The 22872-nt window shown below is 53.3% G+C and overlaps 9 protein-coding genes across 9 annotated transcripts; 5 read left to right on the top strand and 4 right to left on the bottom strand.

Moving 5' to 3' along the window:
• The first annotated feature begins 2726 nt into the window (after positions 1 to 2726).
• PV07_12168 (uncharacterized protein) lies at positions 2727 to 4363 on the top strand. Its single transcript, XM_016399669.1, has one exon. The coding sequence runs from the start codon at positions 3680 to 3682 to the stop codon at positions 4034 to 4036; it is 357 nt and encodes a 118-aa protein (XP_016242481.1). The 5' UTR covers positions 2727 to 3679; the 3' UTR covers positions 4037 to 4363.
• A 631-nt stretch (positions 4364 to 4994) lies between these two features.
• On the top strand, positions 4995 to 6946 carry PV07_12169 (uncharacterized protein). The gene is made up of 2 exons (XM_016399670.1): positions 4995 to 5934; positions 5991 to 6946. The coding sequence occupies exons 1-2, from the start codon at positions 5446 to 5448 to the stop codon at positions 6414 to 6416; spliced, it is 915 nt and encodes a 304-aa protein (XP_016242482.1). The 5' UTR covers positions 4995 to 5445; the 3' UTR covers positions 6417 to 6946.
• Positions 6947 to 7692: 746 nt separating this feature from the next.
• On the bottom strand, positions 7693 to 9251 carry PV07_12170 (uncharacterized protein). The gene is made up of 5 exons (XM_016399671.1): positions 9071 to 9251; positions 8994 to 9013; positions 8891 to 8941; positions 8307 to 8836; positions 7693 to 8249 (listed from the first exon to the last, which is right to left on the bottom strand). Exons 1-5 carry the CDS (start codon positions 9112 to 9114, stop codon positions 8055 to 8057), a joined length of 840 nt encoding a protein of 279 aa, XP_016242483.1. The 5' UTR covers positions 9115 to 9251; the 3' UTR covers positions 7693 to 8054.
• A 359-nt stretch (positions 9252 to 9610) lies between these two features.
• Positions 9611 to 10778, bottom strand: PV07_12171 (uncharacterized protein). Its single transcript, XM_016399672.1, has one exon. It carries the CDS (start codon positions 10656 to 10658, stop codon positions 10089 to 10091), a length of 570 nt encoding a protein of 189 aa, XP_016242484.1. The 5' UTR covers positions 10659 to 10778; the 3' UTR covers positions 9611 to 10088.
• A 135-nt stretch (positions 10779 to 10913) lies between these two features.
• PV07_12172 (uncharacterized protein) lies at positions 10914 to 12878 on the top strand. Its single transcript, XM_016399673.1, has 2 exons — positions 10914 to 10960; positions 11018 to 12878. Exon 2 carries the CDS (start codon positions 11030 to 11032, stop codon positions 12329 to 12331), a length of 1302 nt encoding a protein of 433 aa, XP_016242485.1. The 5' UTR covers positions 10914 to 10960; positions 11018 to 11029; the 3' UTR covers positions 12332 to 12878.
• PV07_12173 (uncharacterized protein) lies at positions 12334 to 12970 on the bottom strand. Its single transcript, XM_016399674.1, has one exon. The coding sequence runs from the start codon at positions 12893 to 12895 to the stop codon at positions 12539 to 12541; it is 357 nt and encodes a 118-aa protein (XP_016242486.1). The 5' UTR covers positions 12896 to 12970; the 3' UTR covers positions 12334 to 12538.
• Positions 12971 to 14135: 1165 nt separating this feature from the next.
• Positions 14136 to 15843, top strand: PV07_12174 (uncharacterized protein). Its single transcript, XM_016399675.1, has one exon. It carries the CDS (start codon positions 14361 to 14363, stop codon positions 15597 to 15599), a length of 1239 nt encoding a protein of 412 aa, XP_016242487.1. The 5' UTR covers positions 14136 to 14360; the 3' UTR covers positions 15600 to 15843.
• PV07_12175 (uncharacterized protein) lies at positions 15465 to 16418 on the bottom strand. The gene is made up of 4 exons (XM_016399676.1): positions 16332 to 16418; positions 16191 to 16279; positions 15893 to 16043; positions 15465 to 15832 (listed from the first exon to the last, which is right to left on the bottom strand). Exons 2-4 carry the CDS (start codon positions 16269 to 16271, stop codon positions 15768 to 15770), a joined length of 297 nt encoding a protein of 98 aa, XP_016242488.1. The 5' UTR covers positions 16272 to 16279; positions 16332 to 16418; the 3' UTR covers positions 15465 to 15767.
• A 598-nt stretch (positions 16419 to 17016) lies between these two features.
• PV07_12176 (uncharacterized protein) lies at positions 17017 to 22170 on the top strand. The gene is made up of 2 exons (XM_016399677.1): positions 17017 to 17372; positions 17428 to 22170. The coding sequence occupies exons 1-2, from the start codon at positions 17107 to 17109 to the stop codon at positions 21668 to 21670; spliced, it is 4509 nt and encodes a 1502-aa protein (XP_016242489.1). The 5' UTR covers positions 17017 to 17106; the 3' UTR covers positions 21671 to 22170.
• The last annotated feature ends 702 nt before the right edge of the window (positions 22171 to 22872 follow it).

A 22872-nucleotide genomic window follows, 5' to 3' on the forward strand; every position in this document is an offset into this window, starting at 1 on the left:
CCTCCGCCTGGCTGCTTGTCAAAAAAGGCTTCCTTACTAAGACCCTCTGGCCCTTATAGGCTGTGCGGTTATTACTGTCCAGTGGTCCTAGGTCTCCTCTGGAGAGATGGCTTGCGGGTGGCGCGCGAGTTTGACGTGGGAAAACCAGGTGAGGCGAGTTGGTAGCACCGTCTTCTTGAGCTTTGGATTCGCCCTTAACCACGGGTAAGAGACGAGACCAAAAGAGGAGTCCGAGCCTGATCCTGCTCCTCATCCTGAGGCCAGAGCCCCCCAGCACTCTTCCAAGAAGTAAAGCGCGTGGCAAGAAGCAACATTATCTCATTCTTCACCACCCTATCCTCCCCCTGGCTGCACCCTCTACCTCTTGTCATCATCATACCTAATCATCGCGATCGTCATCGCACATCCGCCCGCCGGCAACCTTCCATACGAAAACGACCGGCAAGTCCCAAAGGGAAAATTGCTGGTGGGTGGCTGACTGGAGTCGTCTCGCAATCTGAGGGGGCTAAACCAGAAAAGCTCTCAGGCGAGACCAGGGGGGATGGAGAACAGGTCAGGCTTGTTGCTGGAAGCGTGCGGCATATGACGAACAGGAGGAACAGAACGAACAGGTTCTGTGGGCCGTGCCTTGGATGGTGTGCGGTGCTCAATTGGCTTTTTGGGGCACGTTTGAGTGGCTCCGTCATCGCCAGCAGCCAGGGGTGGGCTGGAAGGGGGAGGAGCCCAGAGGAGGCAGGGGGAAGGCCTGACTTGGGGGTCCACCAAGCCACGGAGCCACCTATCCCATTGCCTTTTCCCGTTCGACTAGCTACTTGCAGAGGGGCACGATGGGCAAGCCACGGGACAGGCGGCAGGTACCTCTTGCACGCATGGCGTTGGCCTCTTCTTTACCCGGGGGTCCCCCTCCCTCGCTTCGCCCTCGCCGCTCAACTCCTCCAGGATCCATCCGAGTTGGCAGCTGCTCCGTTCTTCTCCACATCTCTCGCCTAGCGTCTTAGCTCATTTCTACTCCCCATGAGCTGCCTGCCAATCTGGGCCTGTTTCGAGAAACGGGATCAAGCCACCCACCCGTGAAGATTTGGACATTCCGAAAAGGAATCAAATGCCAGCCAACCGCCTGCTACTGTTGTCACCCCTCTCTGGCAGCCCCAGACCATCAACTTCCCGGCCACCGTCCATCATCGGCGTTGCGTCTCAAAATCTTGACCTAATGCTGGACAGCAGCCTTTCAGAGCTCGAGCCCAGACTCGTAAAACCGGGCAAGTGTCTAGGGGGTGAAACAACGAGAATGTTGACAAGGAAACGTGGCGAGGCATCTCCGCAGTCGCCTAAACATGGTCAACGCCGAAAAGAGGACGACCTGAAAGTCACCAGGTCATCCTCGTGCAAGTACTCCGTACCAGCGGAGGGCCTCGTCCCTTACTAGACGAGGCTTTTCTTTTCCGTGGGCTATTTCAGTGCCACTTTTAAGGGGGCCAGAACTGGCGCAAGCCCAGCGCGACGCCTGCTCTTGCGCCTTCAGCAGGGCCAATTACCCGGAGAAGGTTAGGGGGTGCTAGCCGGGATTTGTGGGCTTGGGGGGAATGTGGCTTCGGGGCGTGCTATCGGGCGGCGCATGGCTTGTGTCCTTTAGCTCGGTGCCTGGAGACCAAGCCTTATGCTACCAGGCGAGGTTACAACTAGGCGGCAAACCACGCCAAACATAAGGTAGGTGCTGTAGATTACCCCAGTAGCAGTCCCTGGAAGCCCTTTGGCTATCAAATTCAAAGGCTCACTACCCAGGTGCTCGTAGGCTATCAAACTGGCTCTTTCACTGTCTTGTGCTCTCTTCAGTTCCATCGCTCTATCTGGCGACGCCATCTCCTCAAACACCGCCTATGAGGTGTCCGTCGCAGCGCAAAACTCGTATTTCTTTGTCAGACTGCAGCCACTTGTCCTTGTAGAAACCCTCGTCCTCTCCATAGCCTTCACCGCTGAACTGTCAAAATGACGAGCGACACCTACCTCCCCCCAATGCAAGGGAATCACCCCAAGCCCCAAGTGATCGCTTCAACACCCGAGTCCGATCAGCCGCAGGTTCAGGAAACGCTGGAATTCGTTTAGTGGAGCCCCTTCTCCCCGGTGCCCAAAATCGCAGGGGATCGACCGATGCAATCAATCCCAAACCAAAACACTTAGACGATGATCTGCACCTGGGCTTGTCCAGCTGCTACCTCGTACAGCTGCATGCCCCCTCGAAAGTCGATCACTCCTGGCGTCTCTGGCCCTTGCGTCAAGGTCTTTGCTGGGCGCGGATCATAGCATTCTTCTCGCCCTTGCATTGCGCTTCTCCCGACAGCCCGATGCAGCACAATTACGCAGTGCTATGCCGTAGAAACAGCGGTAGGATGGTGGCACGGCGAAGTCGCACGTTCTACGGCACACACATGTCACAACGTCAACTCTCCTGCGACCCCCGTGGGCATGATACAAGGTTGCACAAGGCGACGTCAAATTGGACCCCCAGTTCCGGCTGTTAACAGAGTCCCAAGGCACACCATCGGTGCCAGGCGTGCCAGGGAGACCCCGTGCTCAGGTGAGCCTCTTCTATCTTCGGGTGCGATTCCATCATCGCGCCTTTACCGGCTCAAAATCGCCGGCCATGTGGGCACAAGTGTGCTTACGAGCATGCCATTTCGAGATCTCCCAATTTTGGGTTTTGTGCTGCCCGGCAAAAGGGAGCGTGCGAGCGAGCCTCGCCTCGCGTCCCTGCACGTGATGTGGGATCCTGAGAAGCGGCGAGGCCGGATTGCCCCCAACCCGGGCTTCCAGAACAGTGGTTGCACAAGGGATCGGACGGTTGACCGCATCATTTACCAAACATCAACCTTCATGCGCGCGATCCCAGGCGTGTGGTACGACAGGAACTTTTGAAACAGCCTGTCCCCGGGTAGCAGCCACTCGCCTATTTGTCTTTGACGAGGCTGTCAGCCTACCCACCATCTGTCTTTCCAACGCAAAATGTTTGTGTAGCCAGGCCACTGCCCTGCTGGCGTCAATCTATGACAGCTCAGTTCCTCCATCATGGGATATCCATGTCGGACTAGTGGCAAGCATTGCCTGACACTCCTTGATTAGCCTCGCCGAGCTCTGGCGGAGTGGAAATTGATGCTCCGTGGCTACATACCTCAGACTTGGTGACACTGCTGTTCTGATTGATCTGGGGTTTCAAGTAAGAGCCTGTTGCCGTTCGCAACCCGTCTGATCATTGCACTAACGATCATCGCGGGATCCCTGATGTCGTTGCACAGACGCTTGTTTCCAGAGCGAGCAGTCTGGTATTCTGGCAAAACACATACTCAAGGCTTTTGACCTTTCATACGTCCTCCGATGGCCTTTGGCTGGCCCAGAGAGGGACTTTGAACAGCTCTGACAACAGCCGTCATATGAAGGCGATTCTTCCTTCCACCTCGATGCCTCGGGCATTATAAAGGGCACACAATATCAACTCGGGCGGTATGCATTATCCGGTGAGTTATACAGGCCTTGGCCAAGTGAACTTATTCCCGGCTTGGTCCCTATCGGTTGAGGCCAGGCCGCGTCACACTACTATCTTGACCTTGGCATTAGTTACCACGAGAGCCGGGCGCCCTACGTAAGGCCCAGACGATGGACACGCCCAACCACTGCTGGTGAATGTATGCTTCCTGATGACACAACACATCGCGACAAGGGAACATTCGACACCAGGGGCTCGCGTCCTCCTCGGAAAGAATCATTGAAGCAAGACGCTTGTACATCACAGCCAATTGGCTGGTACCAACTGTCGTTGCAGCAAAGTTTGGAAAGCCATGCGAGAGGTCAAGATAGGAGGTCTTTAAATGAAGACACTGCTGATCACCGGTGCTTGGCCGTCCACGGATCATCAAGAGATAACATATTGCCCAGGTATGCATGGCGCATCGCTATACCGAACTCAGTGTCCGACCCTTCCGAAATCCAACAGAGCCGAGCATGGCTTCTGCATAAACAATGCCAATACGCCCTGAGCCGCTAGTACATTTTGAGGATATCTGTGGTCATATAATGTGATGCTACATGCAGCAGCACTCGAACAAGCTTTTACCCAAGAGGCGACCCATACATTGAAGGTCAACGATTTGTCCACCTGCTGACCGACAAGGTTGTCCTCGGAGAGGGGGGTATTTCATCTCTTCTATTAGTCACTCTGCAGGTGCTTGGGAATGGCAATTCATCATCTTGGAGTGGACTGGCCAAGCAGGATGCCCAGCGCCGCCCGGAGAATATCTTACGCTGGTCACTGAATCTTACGTCGACTGGTGACGCACCGTACACGCAGACAAGAGGGTGAACAAGGCGATGCCGAGTATGTCAGCACTTGGGTCTTCGTAATAGATCATAATGAGAATAGGTAGAGATGGTCTTGCTGGTGGTTTCAAGGGGCGATCCCGGGGGCAACCGTTGACGGCAAACATGATAGGGAGAAGATGGGACAGGTAGGCTGTTAGACAGCAGTTCATCTGTGAGATGGAATGTGCTGGATGGGGGATAAACTCACCCTGCGGGCACACGATGACTTGACTACCTCCTTGAGGATCCTCCAAGAAAGCCCGAGTGTTTGAGTCGTCGATCATGGTATCCAAAGCCCTTGTTCTCCGTGACCCCTTTTTCGCCAATGGTTAACTCCGGGCCCGGGCGATGCGGGCGGTCCACGTGACCGAGCTCCAGAATCCCCTTCTACTCGGTATATTTCCCCTAGCTGTGGTTTTCATGGCAGTTTTGCGACAAGGCTCCTCACCGTGGTGGTCCTGTTGGACTGGGCAGGCGGTGATTTGCTCCGGGCGGCGGCGTGGGTGGGTGGCTGGGTTCCACAGGCGAAGGCGCAATCGCGCCCTATCAAAAGCGCAGGTCACGCAGCAGCCGGATGCCAAGAGCGCAGGCAGGCAGGGTGAAGTCTTCGGTTTCGTCGCCTTCGATCAACGAAAAATATGTCAAATAAACGGTGTAGCAAACCGGCAACATGCAACGGAGGTCGCAGCCAGCGACGTCCACAGGCCTCAATGGGCCGGCACTCCGTCCCAAGCAGACGCAATCAACCGTCCTGGGATCCATGCAGCAGAAGGCCAAGATGTCGCCTAGAGAAAGAGCCAAGTGCCCAGATCTTGGCCGGGGCTCGAGCAGCGGAAGTGGAGGATTTGAGCCGGATTGAGCGAGCAGGATGATCAGGACCAAGAAGATCGTGTCTCTTGTGTTCTTGGGCGATTCCCGCTCTCTGGAATCATGTTGGTATTTCATTCCATCCTTGCTCCCCATGTCCCCTCTGCTAGACCTGGTCAATTCGCACCTGCTCTCGCCTGTTGCCCACCACCGCCGCAGCAGCTGCTCCTCCCGCCTGTTCGGTGATGAAAAGGACCTGTCCTACCAGAGTCCTTTCTGACGACCAAAATGCTCTTCGAGCCCGATCCCGAGCCCATGAGACAGACGTCGGGCCATGATCCCGCCAGAGAGAGTCCGAGCTCGCACCAGACCGAATACCACCACCACCCAGCTGCTCCTCCTCCATTGCAACAACCTCCGATCGCCCATGTCTCTCCTACTCTTCGAACACCGACCACTCCTCGTCAGAAGGACCCTCTCCGACTACAGACCTCCATATCCAGCGCGGAGTCGGGGTCGACGCTGGGCGCGGAATATAAGCCCTACCTACCATACAAACAATATCAATACGGCCCGATAGCAGAGAGGGGTTTGGCCGAAGAGACGATAAACAGACACTCGCCCTCGGGCTCACAACACTCGGAAAGTGGAGCTAAACGAAGTAATCTGGGGGAAACGCCAGTGATAGAAGACAACTCGGCTGTATTCCGGTACATCCAAGAAAAGTCCATCACAGAAGACGAAACGACGGAGGCCGACCATGCCCTGTGGATTCTGGTGGGAAACCCTCTTCATTCTGTTGATACAACTGCCTGTACTGACACGTTTTCCAGATGTGGATGTCCTTCCTTGACCCATTTCACTGTTTATTCAGCTCCATATTCTCGATATTCGCCGTCCTCGTCATCATAGTCTTTACCCCCCTACGACTTTGTCGCAAAGAATGCTCGCCCAGTCTCTCTTTGGTCCGAATGGTTGCGCCAGTCTTTCGGAATCATCTGCAGATGATCTTTGCCAAGGCTCTAGACAATGCTCATACCTTTGAGTTCAGTCCTGTCTGCCTGGTTCTTATCCATATTGTGTCTCCTCTCATCAGTATTGGAAATGCCATTGCCGCCTGGATCGTGGCCGTATTCTGGGTCTTTGCCATCATCATGGGAAACCCGGACGGAACCGAGAGACGCGATGACGGGCGCGCCTCGGTGCTCCTTTTGAGGGATTGGTGGGAGAGGTGTCTCCTTTTTGCTATCCGCAAATAAAGTCTTACCTACTGTACTGGAATCCGACTGTTACGAAGTCACGATCAGATGGCTACTTGGGGGGTTTTTTTTTAACGTTGAAGGGGGCGATTGTTACCCCTTGTACATGGGCGTCTTCTGGAATTGCATGATCACTGGCGTGGGAATGTTTAGGTTGGTGGTGCAACTGGATTTGGACTTTGCGTAAATTACAAAAGACGAGAAGAGCGTCGCACAGTCACACACAAAGCTGCGATCATCAGCTCAACGTTGCTCGCGATTTCTGGACGGAGCGACGATGTATGATGTGTCTTGCCGGGCTCCAGCCTTACTTGCTCAGAGCTGTGCACCTCTTCGGTTTTCCGAGTCTTGACTTGTGGGTTCAAAGCCGGGAGAGAGGCGTCCGCGTGTCGGTTATCTCATGAGGGTTTTGCTCAAAGACCAGCGAATGGCGTTTAGTATTACCGGGTACGTTGGGCAATTCAGGACGTTCAGGCTGTGGGGGAGGCCGTCAGATATCCTAGAGGAATGCAAAGAAAAGTGTCCAAGAGCGTGAGTCCGTCAGATCTCGTAGAGTTGGTTTGATTTTGCACTACGCTCGTGATCCTCGGGCCGGCCCTGGATCGACATGTGAGGAATGGAGGAGTGACTCTTCCTCTGCCTTACAGCAAGCAACATTCTAGCCCACGCCTAAACAACCCTCTGTCGACCATGGAAGGGCTCTTTGGCGTTGTATACGCCGTATCTGCTCTTGGATTTGTACGGAGTATTTGGACCTGTAGCCCTCCCTGTACTCCGTACCTGGTGATGGATTCCCCGCCGGTTCAATTCCCAACACCTCTCGTTCCTACTCGGCCGATACCTCGTTGGAATATATGTGTCACCATGAGATATCCCCGTTGCCTCTGCTCCTAGAATAGATCGCCCTTTGTCCTCGTGCGATTCGCGTTTCGGGACCCTCCTGCCTCTTGCCAGAAGGGGTTTGGGTTTGGGTTTGGGTTTGGGTTTGGGTTTGGGTTGTCCGGTTCGTTCTCCTTTGGCTAGTAATGCTGAGTATTACTACTCGGTAGCTAGCTATGGTGGGGAGGGAACACGTCCGGGGAAGAAAGGACGAGTGGGTGCGAAGGACTGGACGCGTCTGGGAAAGGCAGGACGAGAGGGAGAGGTACGAAGGATAGGGCAGGATCGGAAGGAAGAAGATCCAGAACGATAGAGACGGGAATAGAAGACCTAGTTGAGCTTGGGATGATGCGAGGTCTCTGGGGGAAAGAACACAAGAGTCAGGAAAGACACGAAATGGTGGCCCCGGAACGATGGACTCAAAGCGATTGCAGAGTGCTGGCTGGATCTGAGACAACCCAGGCTGTACGAGTAGGAGTTCCAATTGCTTGGGTTTGATGGTTGCATGCTTCTCAAAAAGCTTCTCAGCCTGTCCTTCCTCGAGACCAGTCCCGACCTGCGCCGATAACCATGCGTACCTCCCTATGTGGATGGGTGAAGAGAAGCTGGCGCCCCTAATGCATCAGCCTCAAAGACATATCCTTCTCTTGAGGTCGGCACCACGGCGCCAAAGAGTGTGAAGCAAGGGAAAGCACATTTTCCGGCACCGGAACCCTCTTTTGAAGTCTCTGCTTGCGCACCCAACGTCCAGCTTTATTCTTACAGATTCGTCAGATAGTCTTCTATCTCCTCTTTGCTGAGTTTGCGGAATCTTGGGCCCACCGCGCCCTCCACGCCCTCGTACCCGAGAAGGTGGTTGGCAGGCTCACCCACAATACCGATCTCCACTGTGTCGCCATTCATTTCCCCTTCGATGGTCTCCTTGAGCGTTAGCAGCGCGATGTGAATGGCATCCTGAGAAGGTCTGTCAGCGTTGTAGCCCCGAAATAGATTCTGCACATTGTTTCTCACCTCCAGCTCCAGAGAGTCGTTATATCGCTTCTCCAAAAAGGTCTTTGCACTCGTCGCACTCTTTCCAATTGCCGTGGCCTTCCAAGGGAAATAACTACCACTGGGATCGACCTGGTAAAGGCTGGGCCCGCCCTTCAGGATGCCGCCCGTTTTCCTGCTTGCCAGTTTGGCCTCTGCTTCGGTCTCGCCCTCTTTCGCAGCGACGGTCTCTGGCTCAATCCCATCATCCCATCCTGCTATCAGCAGACTCACACCGTAGGGCCGTACGCCACCGGATTGTGTAGCCTCTTGCATCACTCGGGCCACATCCTGAACCAATATCCGTGTCGGTGGGTATTCGTTGTAGATGCGCTTGTAGTTCGTGTGTGAGACTTTGCGAGCTTTATCGACCAGCACTCGATAATCCGGGCCCATACCGCTGTAGACCATGCCGATGTTGGGTGTGATGAGGGATACTTTCGAAAGGGAAGGAGGATCGATTAGAGGTGATGACGACTTCTTCTCGGTCGCGAGGACGATGCCGTTGGTTGCTGTGATTTATATATCAGCACTATGCACAGGCATGTATTTGGCATCCTCTGTACCTTTTATGCCTAACGACGTGACACCTTGATTTACTGCGTTCAGAGCATATTCTGGACGGAGAGTAAGCACCGGTCTAGGCCATCCCTACCGACATCGAAATACCTATCTGGACGAGTTTGCCGCTGCGTCGTGTTAGCATGGAACACTGGTTGCGCAAGGAACAAACAAGGTCGGCGTACCTGGGCGAGAATGTGGTGAGTGAAAATGAGTATCTGTCTGCCATTCTGGCGTGGCTGTAGAGGGAGCTCGCGAACGCTCGTCGGTTCTTCTCGAGGGTATTTGAAGGACTGCAAGGAGCAATACAGTGTTGTAGGAGGAGCAGGACAGGCAATGCAGTATTGACAGGCAAACGGAGACAAATGTCGAAGCGGAGGAGGACCAGAGACGAGGCTGCAGGTCAATGGCGCGTCCAGGTCGGAAAGGGCGGGTCTATGATCTGCAGTACAATTTACGGTGGAGTATTATGCTTCTACTGGAAATTTGCCAGCCTTGTCAAACTATGATTTGCCCAAGGCCACCGAACACTTGCAACTGAAGCCATGGCAGGCTGCTGCTTTACTACTACATCTCTATCAAGTGGTGGATTGCTCTCTCTGATCGAAGCCACTATTCCTCAGCAGAAGCCTGACAAGCTTATATCGACGGTCTAGGTGGAGATGTACAAGGGAAAACATTACGCGACTCGCGAGCAAGGGCATGATTCACAGGCTCAAACGGCGCAATTTGGGACTTTTTGTTTGCTGGACATGTTTTCAAATTACATTGCGTACCAACATTGCAGAGTGCCCAGAGCTCGGACAAACTCGCCTCACTGTTGAAGGGAACAAGTCCTTCAGAATCCTCTAAATCATCAATGGCCAGCAGGCAGTGACTGATTTCGTGCATCTCGACGTCTCCCATTTCACATCACAATAGCCCATGCCGACCTTTGGTTCCTCCCAACTGCTTTGAAAGCCGCTGATCTGATCTGACGCGAATTCGAAGCCCATCTAGAGATTGAACTCGTTGATTCCCGGATCGGACCCATATACTCCGCGTTGTACCTCGCTGCGCTTTACTCCTTCGCTTGGAGAGTGAACGTAGACATCCTCACTACTAAAGCGCCAAAGACACACAGACCAAATTTGCCTCTCAAAAACCGATTTGAGCCTTCGTAGAACACCAAAAGCAACGTCAGACCAGCTCATAGCATGTTTCCTACTCCCCCAACTTCCCTCCCGTCCCTCTCCGTCTCTCACTTAGCCATCCACCTTTACCCTCACCAGCCCACCTCTTCGCGCCCGTCCAAAACCTCACCAAGCTCTCGGCGCCAATGGCGTCATTTTCTCTGTACAAATTTGCGATATCGACGTTCAAAGGACTGTCCAGTCCCGGAGAAACGAGGAGCTGTTGAATGGCGCCCATGGTTGTGCTCAGCGTATACGACGGTGCCCAGTGCTCACCACTCAGGAGTGTCAGGCAGATCTCCCCCGTGGAGAAATGCACGTTCGGATGGCATATAGGTGTGATGAATTGGACTTTGGGAGGGGCGAATGGGTAGGTTGGCGGAACGGTAATGGAGAGAAGCCATAGGCCGCCGTGGTATGGAGACGCCGGGTCTCGAGGGCCTTTTAGAACAGCTTCCCATTGGAATAAATCTTCCTCGTTGACGGGCCCGAGGTGAAGGACTGCTTCATTGGGGGAGGATTGGAGGTCTTGAAGTTCGTGAGTGAGGCGCTTCAGCGCGTTAGTCGAGGAGGATTTGCCGCTGCGAGGAGTGGATGACATTTCTACGGACGAGATTGTCTTGTCAAAAGGAGTTCTGGCTTGAGCTAGAGACTTGTCGGGCCAGATGGAACCCAAAGGCGAGGGATATAGTTAAGAAAAGTAAGTGGTGTTGCTGTGGTTGTTGTCATAGCAGCTCCACGCATTGCAAGGTCATCTCGCGGCGCAGCCGAGGTTGTGCCTGGGGAGCCCACCAGCCATCGAACGCCACCAATTGGCGCCTGTTTCGCGGGTCGACTCGCGATGCAGCGCGTGGCAGGCCTTTGGACTTGCGATCGTCCAGGGGCCATGCGAGATCTGCAGAGGTAGGCAACTTGACCACTTTCTACCGCCCTCACCTTGAGCGCAATTAACACGGGAAGGGGCTGTGCAAGATGCGGACATCCAAGCTCTCGCAGGAAACCACCCGTATCTTCAACGCCTTGTCCCCGAACGCTCGCGCCGGCCGAACGACGAGGAGCTCGAAACGACTGGCGTCTTTTGCGCTGGGTTACGATCCCGACGTGGAGGTGAAAGAAGAAGGTGAAACATCGGTGGATGAGGCGGGCGCGGACGTCGCTCCAAGCGCAGATATTGAGGACATCCTAAGCTCGTCATCGCGCTCGAGCAGAAAAAGAAAGTTAGGTTCAGACTTGCCGTTCACTTCGACTGTTGTTTCAACCACAACCACCGAATGGACCTCGCCGCGCAGAATCAAGAAGGAGGAGGACGAGGAGGAAGAGGAGAAGAAAGAATCATCGCCCAATGGGCGTGCGAGATCAAAACCAAAAATACCGGCACGGAGGACAACGTCGCCATCAGGGACAGTGCGAATACATCCCCCTTCCAACTGGGTTGAGGTGTACGATACAATCAATGCCATGCGGCAAAGGAATCCAACTGCTCCAGTGGACACCATGGGTTGTGAAGAGCTCTTTTGGCCCGCCGCTCCGCCACGGGAGAAACGCTACCACATCTTGACAAGTCTAATGCTATCCTCTCAGACAAAAGATACGGTGACGGCAGTCGCGATGCAACGCCTACACACAGAATTGGTTCCTCAGTCTCCCACTCCAAAGGACGAAGTACAACAGTCAACCCTCACAGTCGACAATATTATCGCCTGTGACCCAAAGCATCTTGACAGTCTGATCGGCAAAGTCGGCTTCCACAACAACAAAACAAAATATATCAAGCAAGTCGCGACCATCCTTAAACAGGAATACAACTCCGACATCCCCAACACGATAGAAGGTTTGATTCGGCTACCGGGAGTGGGTCCGAAGATGGCGTACCTCTGTATGTCTGCGGCATGGGGGATAGATGAAGGGATCGGCGTAGATGTCCACGTCCACCGCATCACAAACCTCTGGGGCTGGCACAAAACGAAAACTCCGGAAGAGACGAGGGCGTGGTTGGAAGGCTGGCTCCCTCGGGACAAATGGCATGAGATCAACAGGATGCTTGTGGGTTTAGGGCAGACGGTGTGTCTGCCTGTTGGGCGGCGGTGTGGCGAGTGCGACCTTGCCGGGACTGGCTTGTGCAAGGCAGAGATACGGGGTTGGAAGGCTACGGAGAGGCGAGTGAAGAAGGAGAAAGTGGAAGTAGACACCGAGGAGGGCATCGAGGTCTTGAAGACGAAGACAGAGGACAGTCAGAGGGTGGAAATCAAAGAAATGGTCGAGGGATCATTATGAAGCTTATCGAAATGGTAAGATTTTCCCTCCCTCTCCCAAAGACTGAAAAGGCCGGCTCTCCCCATGATTCGACTACATCATCAATGCAGTATGCCACCATCCTGAGTCCTAGTATTATGTCTATGAGACCATAAACTCCGTATCTACCAACAAGGAATGGTGACAGTGTGAGATATGTGGTGTTCTCGGAAGCAGCCCCATAATCACTCATGCTTGATAAGCTGGCGGAGGCTCAAACGGCTCAACAGCCTTGCCGACAACATATGCCTGAGCGGGAAATTTGATCTGGGTGTTGGAAAGCCTTTGGGCATCCCAGCCTGAAGGTCGATGAGATCGAAGGCGGTCTCTCGTTGGTCGATTGTCCGCGGTGCGAACAGCATGCTGGCTTCGACGCAGGCGGTCAAGTCTTTCCTGCCGTTTCCTTGGTGTGTTGAGCAGACAGAGACAGCCTGTCACGGAGATGAAGAGGACGACGATAATACAAATGCTGGTAATGCCGGTGGTGCTGAGATTGAAGCCAGCGTCGTTGCTGGAGAAGTCGCGTTTGTTGAGGGAAATATGCATTCTGGTGATTTTCGAGATTGTCTGGAAATGGGTGACAGAGGGGGAACTCACCGCGTTCCCCTGTGCCGTATTTCCACATGATATATCTTATTCCAAATCGTAGTGGTTCCGCCTTGAAGCGCCCTGATGGTACGGCAAGGCTGAATTCAAGGGGCGTGGAATTGGGCGGAGCAGTGAGACTAGGCGTCATGCTAACCGGATTTGGGAATTTCCACTCGGAGGCGGAGAAGCACTGTTGGAAGCTCCAGGTCTAGCTCCTGGGCTGTAAACCATCGGCAGACGCTGAGGCATTCTCGCGCTGATGCAATTGCAGACGCAGAATGAATTGGTATTCCTTTGCCAGGGCGTAGAAGTCTAGGACGATACAGAAATCAATCACCACAGCCCCCGGCACCGCTGAGGGGTCGTCCCCCGGATCAATTTGTACCCTGCACGGCCATATGTCGCCAGGAGACAATGCTTGCAATGTAGAAGAGAGTGTGACACGAGTTAACTTGCCAGAACAAGGAGAGCGGCACGGGAGCCAAGATGTTCAGAGCGAGAACTGGCAGCTGACCCGCCGCCGGCAACAAAGAAAGCACAGCCTCATTCGCTTGGTCATGGCTGCTCAGGCTATATTCTCCCGCTAACAGAGCAGTATCCAGCGCGTAAGTGCATACACATTCTGGGCTTCCTGCCTTCAGCCAGATGCAGCTCCAGCACAGACCACGATACGCGCCCAAACCCAGTATGCCTTCGCATTTGCAAAGGGTGCAAATGGCCAACGACCTTGACGGGTTGGAAAGTCAGAGCACACTCTGGCGGCAGGAGATATATCTTTGGATGGTGTACAATTGAAGCGATGGGTGACTGGGATCCAGAGAACTCACAGGCAGATGAAGGTGCAAACAGAGTATGGCTCCTTTTAGGTCCTCGTGTCATGCTGCTTGAGGATCCATGTAAAGGTCACGGGCTATTGGGAAGTATATCCAGGATTTGTGTGCGGGAAGGACACGGAAACGCCCGTCTGCGACTGAATTAGGCTTGCGGCGTCTACTGACGATGCCTTGGGACAGTTTTCTCACCCTCCCCCAACAACCTCTGTTGTCTACAAGACCTAGGAGGTGTAGAAAGGGAAGGCTGTAAGTAAGCTAAAAGCGGCGTGGGCACGCCATTGCCGCTCCACTGCCAGAAGCTGGTGCCTTTTGCCCTTTCGGTAAAGCAGCCGGAGTCTATTATCTCTTCCCCGGACTGCTGACGACCTTAAGTCGTACTCGCGCACCCAGCGGTGCGTGCACTGAAACCACCAGCTAGCTACCTACACCCTTTTCCAAGATGATTGTTCATGGCGGGTTTTGATTGACAGCACGAATTCGGTACTTTGTTTTGTCCTCCTGAGCATCTTGCAGAGTTTCCGTTCCTGTCGTTCCTCGCCTTGCTCGTCCCTTCGTTGAGCCATCTTCCTCCACCAACCTGCCTATCCGCCATGTCAGGCACCAAGCGGATTGAGAAGTGGGAAATCGACCGTTACTGGGAGATTTTCTCCTCGCTGGTCCAGCAGCCTGCCACACCTTCATCGCGCCTCACAAATCAAGCCGCAGCCAACGTCCTCCGGAATTCGCAGCTGCGGGATGACCAGCTCGAGCGTGTGTGGGATCTGGCGGATGTCGATGGAGATGGCGAGTTAGACTTTGAGGAGTTTTGCGTCGCCATGCGACTCATCTTCGATCTTGTCAACGGCGAATATCAGGACGTGCCCCCCAGCTTGCCCGACTGGCTCGTCCCAGAGTCCAAGGCCCACCTGGTCCAGGCCAACCGTGCCTTGACTGGCCACCAACAGGCGCTGTTTGAGAGGATCGAAGATGACGAAGAAGACGCTGGATTGAAAGATGGCTTTGATTGGTATATGAACCCTGGCGACAAGCGGAAGTACGAGGAGATCTATTCTGCAAATAAGGACCGCAGGGGAGAGATCAGCTTCGAGAGCCTGCACACACTCTACTCCAGCCTTGATGTGCCGGATACGGATGTGCGGAGCGCGTGGAACCTCGTCAACACGAGTGGTCGAGACACCATCTCCAAGGACGCCTGTCTCGCTTTCTTGCACATTCTCAACTACCGTCACGAAGGCTTCCGGATACCGCGTACTGTGCCGCCGAGCTTGAGGGCAAGTTTTGAAGGCAATAAGATCGACTATCAGATCGACAACGTCAGAAACAGACCGAACAAGTACGATGAAGAGACATCTACAGGGCGAAAGGCCAAATTCGGAGACGCTTATCTGAGCCGCATTGGCGGGAAGGGCGGCTCTTCTTACCAGCCCAAGGGCACCGACTTCTCCGACGTGGTAGAGGACGAGGACCTGGAGAAGGTCAGACTTCTACGCGAGCTGCGCGAACTAGAATCCCAGCACGATGCCGCGATCGCGGCCTCGGACCGAAGACGAAAGCAAAGACTGGAGAATGGAGGTCCTAGACAACCCGGGAAAACGAACTGGACGTTAGTCAAGCGCGAGGCGCAGCAAATGCTCGAGTACAAGCAACGACAATATGTCGAGCTAAACTCGGAAAACGGGAATAAATCAGGCGGTGATTTGAAGAGACTGAGGGATGATCTTGCCTTGGTATCGGAGCAAATAGACGGACTCGAGTCGCATTTGAGGAAACGAGAGGCAGAACTGGAAAACCTTCGCCGGGAAATTGAGAACGAGAAGGCGAGCAGATAACCAGCAGGTTTATGCGAGCTGGAGAAAAGCAGAAATGGACGGATACAGTAATTCAGACCGCTCAAAGGCACCATTTGGTCCTCTTAAGAAGGTGCTCTGTACATGTTGTACACATTTGTACTCTCCATTGCGATTGCGGGCAAAACACAAGACGCCTCCACGATCTGACTACCTCTCAGTCCGTACTTTTCGAAGACCGTCCGTGTTGAATGTGTCGCCTCTCTTAAAATTTGCTAAATTGCTGTCAGTATCACAGCTTCAATTATCTCGCAGGCATTGGAGAATCGGCCCACCATCAGCTTCTTCCCAAGCTCTTCCGGCGCCGAAGCCGGTTCCAAACCACACTGGCCACGCTCTTCGCTTGAACAGTAGTACTGAGAATATGACACCGAAGGAGAATCCGAGGGCGGATCTGATCACCAAGGATGAAACTGCACGATCCCACTGCATACAATGTCAGCAAATTGGCCTTTGCTCGTCTCAATGCTGAGCGGAACTCGGAAAGACCCAAGGCCCTATCAGAAAGGCCCTCGCATGAGCAGTCCAAGTCGTGGACCTCGGCGCCACCGACACCTCCTGTTGTGCACATACCTTCTCATTCAACAGAGCTTCGCTCACTGGTTTCGACTTGGCCACGGGTAAGGGAGGGCTCGAAGCGTTGTCGTCCGGCATCTTGGAGACTTGAGCGGTTCCATTAGTCAGGGAATCTAGAAAGGGGCGCGGAGTGCATACCTTTGGGGTGACCCAAGTGTGCTGTACTGCCTCGTGAACGTGGAGATAGACAAAGGGTTGCAAGTTTGTTGTTGAACTGGGGAGCTTTGGCAAACTGCGCAGTTCCGAGCGGAAACAGCAACCACTCACAGAAAAAAGGTACCAGCCAATAGGAGCCGGTCTTGGCAGCCCAATCTACGAGAATGCTATCTTCGCTCTCCGCCCTCCTGGACATCATTTTCTATGTACGAACTACTTTGGTAGTCGGTCTCAACGCTGCTGTTTCCTTCTGCCATTCGCCAGTCCTTTGGTGTCTTAACGGTGTATACCGGTTCAGCCTTTAGGAGGCATAAGATGTGTTCAATAGCTTCCAATAGCAGCTGTCTACCGCTTTTGCTTCCCTCGAGTGAATAACACCTAGCCAGTCCTCCTTCAATCCGAGGTGCGTGGCTTTGAAAGGCCAAAATCTCGTCCGGGAGCGAATAGGCAAGCAAAGAAAGGACTATGCATTTGATATGTTCTAGAGAGAACACCAGACTTGTTGAACACAGCGTTGTTCATGTCCTATCCTGGATTATGCGTAAAGCAGCAAAATATTAGTCCTAAATAGGAAACTCCCTAGAAGCCCGCCATGAATCTTGGCGAAATTTTCCGGGCTCAACATGAGCATGAGCTCGAGACGCAGAGTCGTGCTCACATATCGCGCAAAAAACCCGGCGGACAAATCATGCAATGGTATCTGGCGAAAAAATCACTGTGCTACTATGTGTGCTAAACAGAATCCCTTACATTCAAGATGGCGAGGGAATCGTTCGAGGCCAGAATGGCCGGTTTGGAAAAAGCCAAAGGACCGCCCGAAAAGATTTTAGACGAGGCTGCGAGCATCCTGGAACTCAACCTCGAGACGACTATTGCACGCTGTGCCACGGACCCGCTATACAAAACATCTCCCCACTCGCATGGGTTCAAAGAGCAATGGGTCTTGCGTTGGCTCTTAAAGAAGTTGGGTGTCGAGGACAAATTGAAAGAGGGAGAAAAGAAAGCTGTCGCCTCTCAAAGAAGGTACGACACATCCTGTTTGCTCTATCAAATGGTAAATTTCTAACCGGTGGCTTAGCTTCGTCATGTCCTCCAAGTTCTGGTCTCTCCTTCTCAACCTAACTTGTTCAATACCCGCCGATGTGTGCTCGGAGATTCTCCTCGAGCGAGACTTCCAACCCTTGCTGGTTGCCTTTACTCGAGAGCTCCTCCAAGCGGGACTCCTCGGGCTCAGTGCGATTGCAACGAAGGATGACGATACCCAAGACCGCAGCCGTCCGACGAAAAGGAGACGATTGTCTCCCTTGTTGGCCAGCCAAACTGCAGTACTCTCCCAAGAGGACCTGCTATGGTTAGCTTTGCAAACAGGAACCCGTTGCGCTAGCTTGTCCACCACGTCGACCTCTTCACGGAGCGCAGGAAGCCATACTCCTCTAATAAAGGCCGCCACATGGAATGATCATGCTGCCATACTGGGCAGCTTGCTTGAGGTCGTGGCGTTCATCATGAACCACAGTACTGTCATACCAGATTCGGATCTCATGTCCGCGATACTGGAGACTCTACTGTCCTCTTGGGACGTGATCACCCCCACGAGCCGGAAAAAGGGCGATGGACAGGACCCGGCTTTCTCCTCGCACTGCCTGATCCCCTGTTTGCGTCTGCTCGACATCCTAGCCAGACCAAATTTCGGCCGTGAATCCTTTGTACGATCAAGAGTTGCTCTCGAGCGCCTGTTAGCGCTGCATGTTATCTTCCCCCAACGAATCATATTCAACGAACAATTCACCAAGAAGTGGAGGGCCACGACAGACGTATTGCTTTTCGAACATATGGAAACCTTGCTGAAGGCGTACAGCAACCTCCTTGTTCCCACTGAGAGCGAACATTCTCAACAGCCCGAGCCCACTGCGGCGCCGGGTATTGAGGGACTTTCGTGGATTGTCCTTGATGTAGCTGCACGCTCAATGCCCATCGCAGACTTCCGCAGACGACAGCTGGAACAACCATACATCGACTCCCTATTCATTTGGCTTGTTCACATCAGCTGGCCTGGAATTCCCCACATTACGTCGACTGGCGTTTTGCAACCACCGCTTTCCGCCGGCTCAATGCGCGGGCTTCAAGATAAGTGGGCACCATCGTTGGAGCGTCTAATCGAAGTTGCCCATACGAGGAAATTGCAACTCGGCCTGCAAATCATCACCTACGTCCTACAGACCGTGTTAGCGAAACACACTGAATCGGCTCCCTGGAGCCTCTTGGTCAAGATTATTCAATTGGATGTGAACATCTTAGTACCACATTCCGGCTTGTCCACATCCACAGAGTTCTTGGGGCAAGTCTTGGATCGAATCGAGGCAAGCAATGTCTCTCAGACTGCATATGTTCTAGTGCGGGATCAAATTGTTCGCCCCTTGCTCCGTAGCTTTGGCCGCTCCAGAGACTTGGACGGTTTTGTCGCTAGCTGGCAGCGAATGCTCGCGGAGGCAATCAGGGTCCGTTACACCTCGAGTCATGATCAGGAAGACATCCCCGCCGTGTTGGTTTGGGAAGATGAAGATGTCTTTGACGAATTCAAGCCGCTCATCACTGTCTATGCACCGCCAAACATGGGTCAACGGATGCTCGAAAGCCTGATTGAGCCCATCATCACAATCGGCGACAAAGTCGGCTCCACGGCCGAAATCTTTGCAAGACTAGCCATCTTCTGCGCAATTTTGGAGAGCCCGGCCTCTGAGAGTGGAAGCGTGAGGTTCGATCACCAAAAGCTCGTTGTTCTATTGCTCGGGGCAATGAATGCTTTGTCTCGAAATTCCGACTATCAAGGTCAACGATGGAGGTTGAGGAGGTTGATTGGGCTCCTCCTCCAGCTAATAGATGGCAAGGCTCTACCAGCTGAGTTTGATTCTTTGCTGAACTCTCCTCATCACTTTGTTTCCCTCAAAGATTTTCGGAAGCTTGATGAGGTTGATATTGCCAAGAAAGCTTCTAAGTATCTTGAATATTTCGAATGCTTTTCTCTCCTTGTCCAACTGGCTGCACAATCGAGGGAATATCAGCCAAGACTGGAAGCAGAGGCGAGTCACTTGGCAGATCTGCTGCAGAGCCTCAATCAGAACCAAGTGATTCTGTGGGATGGGCGTAGCTCCGAGTGCAACGGCGTGCATGAACTGGTGGCTGCATGTGTCGGCAAATTATTGCAAAGATCCCAGATGTTCTGGGTGTACCCCGAAAGCTTCAAGGTCTTCATTCAGGCCTGCCTGGAGATCGTCTTTCAGCCTTTGCCACGGGATTATGAAGTCGATTCTCCACCGGACTTGCATGATCTCTTGCTTGCCGTGTTGGAAGTTGAGGACATTGCTCGGACTTCCGTTCTACGACAGCTGATTTTCGAACACATCGAGAAGAATCTGTGGTCGACTGACAAAAGCAGAAAGATTTGCATGAGACTTCTGCATTGTCTGTCGATTCAAACCATGAGCAAGCCAGTAATAAGACGCTTTGTGGCTTCGACGCTCGCTCGCTTTTTCAAAGAGCGCACGGATGAAAAAATTGAAGCTATTTCAGACGACTTGCATCTCTTGGCTTGGTTGGATTCGACATTTCCCGGGGCATTCGTTGACTACAGAGACTGGCACAAGTGGGTTGACTTCGCTGCAGCTGTCCTCCAGTGGAACTATGGAGAAGCATCGCAAGCGAACACTACTAACAACCAGACATACGTGTCCTCCTATCTGATGGCTTTACGTATTTTGGACCGGGTCTTCCTGTCCCTCTGCGCACGAACTCTAACCGTTTCAAAGGCCATAACGACGGAGATTCTGGCCTACATGGTAGCAACAGTCCAGAAGCTGGAGGCACGCGGTCAGGAGTTTACCCCAGTATCCTGCTTGCGAATCTTTCTTGATTTCGCCTACAGATTGGGCAGCGGTTTAGACAACGACGACCACCTCAAGAATGTTGAGTTCATGCAAACGATTCTTATCCGGCGTGTGAAAGAAGAATCTAAAGCTCTTCCTGATGCCTCACATCCTGCGAATCTTCTCAGGCTGCAGTTACTCCTTGACACGCTCCACTGCCTTGATAATGGCGGCCTAACGGACAAGTTGCGGCATATTGCGCTGGCTATTCAGGAAAAACTCGCGCATGCAGAAGCATCCTCTACAGGGGGATGCGTTGTGACGCAAAACCGGCGAATGGAGCTCTCCCTTCGACGACAGTGCAGCAAATCTACATTCACGCCAGAGAAACAACCTGTCCAAGAGCTGGCCTTGTTAACAACGTCACTGGACACCTACACCAACGAGAGCGCCGCTGTTCTTGCTGCTGAGGCAGAGACATTCGTTTCCCAACTCGAACCGGCCAGCTGGCCTGCAACGCTAGAGTCTCTTCGCAAGAAGAGCGATCAAGTGGAATATCAGCCAGCATGTGCCGTTTTCGTGGCTTGCATCTTAGGACGTATCAAGATGGAACACATGTTGCGATATCCGGCCTTGGTCCAAGCCCTAGCGGAGGTTGTGTGTATGGCCACAACACCAGCGCGGCTGAGCACTAGCGGGCTATGTCTTGCTTTGGAAAACTCCAAAGCCGTGCTCGAGGCTCATCCACTAGTGGTAAATCAATCCGTCCTGGATCGGTTGCTTTCATCATTATACGTCGTCGCCTCTAGATCCGACGGTACACGGTCACTGCAGACCAGAGATTTACAGACTGAATCCCGACCAGCCGATGTCTATCAACGGATATGTGGAGTCATCGGAGCTATACTCGGAAGACACCGGAAACGCCTCACTGATCGGTATCATTTACTGCTTCCGATTTTGCAAAGTCTATTGCGATGTCTGTTTTGGCCCGGTCACAAAGCGATGGAAAGCCAACGCGGTACCACTGCGAATGCAATCAAGTCTTTCGGCAAGTCGCTGCCCACGTGGCTGCATGAATCTCCAGGACCCCTGTCGTTGTCCTCGGCAGAACAATTGGCTCGTCTACTATCGTCCATCTCTAATCCTACGGTGTCAGCTGCACGATCGTCAAATAAGGGTAGCCGCAACGAGCTGAACGACGCAGTAAATCGAGCTCGGAAACTGGCAGGCCAGCACATGCAGTATCTTGTTATGGAGTATTGTCGATGTGTTCTTGATGGGCAAATTACGCCATCGATGAAGGATCACTTGATGCACGGTATGTACAGTGTCATGGACGCCCTCGACAGAGACGTCATGAGAGCAATGAATGCAGGTATGGATCCGAGCAGCAGGACTATATTTAGAGGGCTTTATGAAAGCTGGGTACGATTTGGCAAGTGGGACAAGAGTTAGAATGGTGCGCTGTTCACGATGAGCTCTCCGCAGAACACGCTTGATGAATAAAGCCACGTCAGAAGCACCAATTCGACCACGCGAGCTGAAAACGCATCCTCTCAATGGGCACCCCTTCCCGCGCTGATGCCGGACGATGCGCGATAGAAAAATGCCATTCGATCCCGTGTTAGGTGTGGTTTGATCTTGTCCTCTCACATAGGTGTCGATTCGATGGGTCTGGCCGAACTAGACAGATCTCTATTTATTTATGTGGCGAGTGTACATCAGACCTCTTCTTTCTTTCCACACGGAAGAGATTACGTTGCGATTCCTTGCACGTTCCCAACCCCCAGCCCGATCGCTTGCCCACACACCTCTACCTAGTCATTGATGTTGGACAAACCGACGATGCAACACCGGGCGCAAAATGTGGGATGAGGCTGTGTAATTGGTTACACAGCGCGGGTTCTTCCCGCATGACCAGTTACAGAAGCAGATGAAGGTGGCCTCTCACTCGCTTTTACCAAACTCTCCCCAGAAATTATTGCCTTTGAACCTATATCCGTTTGTTCTTGTTGTTTCGGGACCACAAGACTACAAGTCTGTTGCTGACCATGTCACAAGGCGCAGCTGGACACATATTCCGGGCCCGAGTCTGCGCACGGCCGCCGGGCGCACAATACGAGCCGGGCGCAGAGAACACAGCCCGCTCTGCGCGCTGCAGGGCAAAACATATGCCAACGCTGGTGCATTTACATCACACCGCTCTGGCCACCATTGGCCGAGACTGCTTTCATGCGTGTTGCACTGATGGAAGGTTTGATCGAGACCTGGCTGCCAGCACACCATTCTGCACCTTGCTGCTCGTCTTGTTCGTCTAATCTGATAAGAGCTTGCAGTCTTTCATCATTCTCTGCTGCAACCTAGCAATGATTTGCCGAGGACCTTCCTTCCTGGAGCCGGGTTTCCCTGCCGAGATGCACAGCCTTGCGTGGCGCCCGGTTACGCTTTGTCATGCGCAGGATGAACACCGCTGCAAGTCCTGCTCGCTCAGCAGCCCAGTGACTCTAGCGCTGCAGTATGTGCATAGTGAGGCGAAATAGCGCACGTCAAACAAACAGTTACCCAAGCCGGCGAGGTCTCGGGAGAGCAGACATCACGAGAAGGGAGAATCAATTGCTCACCGCTAGCGAAATCTACCCCGGATTCGGGTCGGACGC

This window comes from Cladophialophora immunda (genome assembly GCF_000835495.1).
Source record: "Cladophialophora immunda strain CBS 83496 unplaced genomic scaffold supercont1.8, whole genome shotgun sequence".
NCBI classification, from domain to species: Eukaryota; Fungi; Ascomycota; class Eurotiomycetes; order Chaetothyriales; family Herpotrichiellaceae; genus Cladophialophora; species Cladophialophora immunda.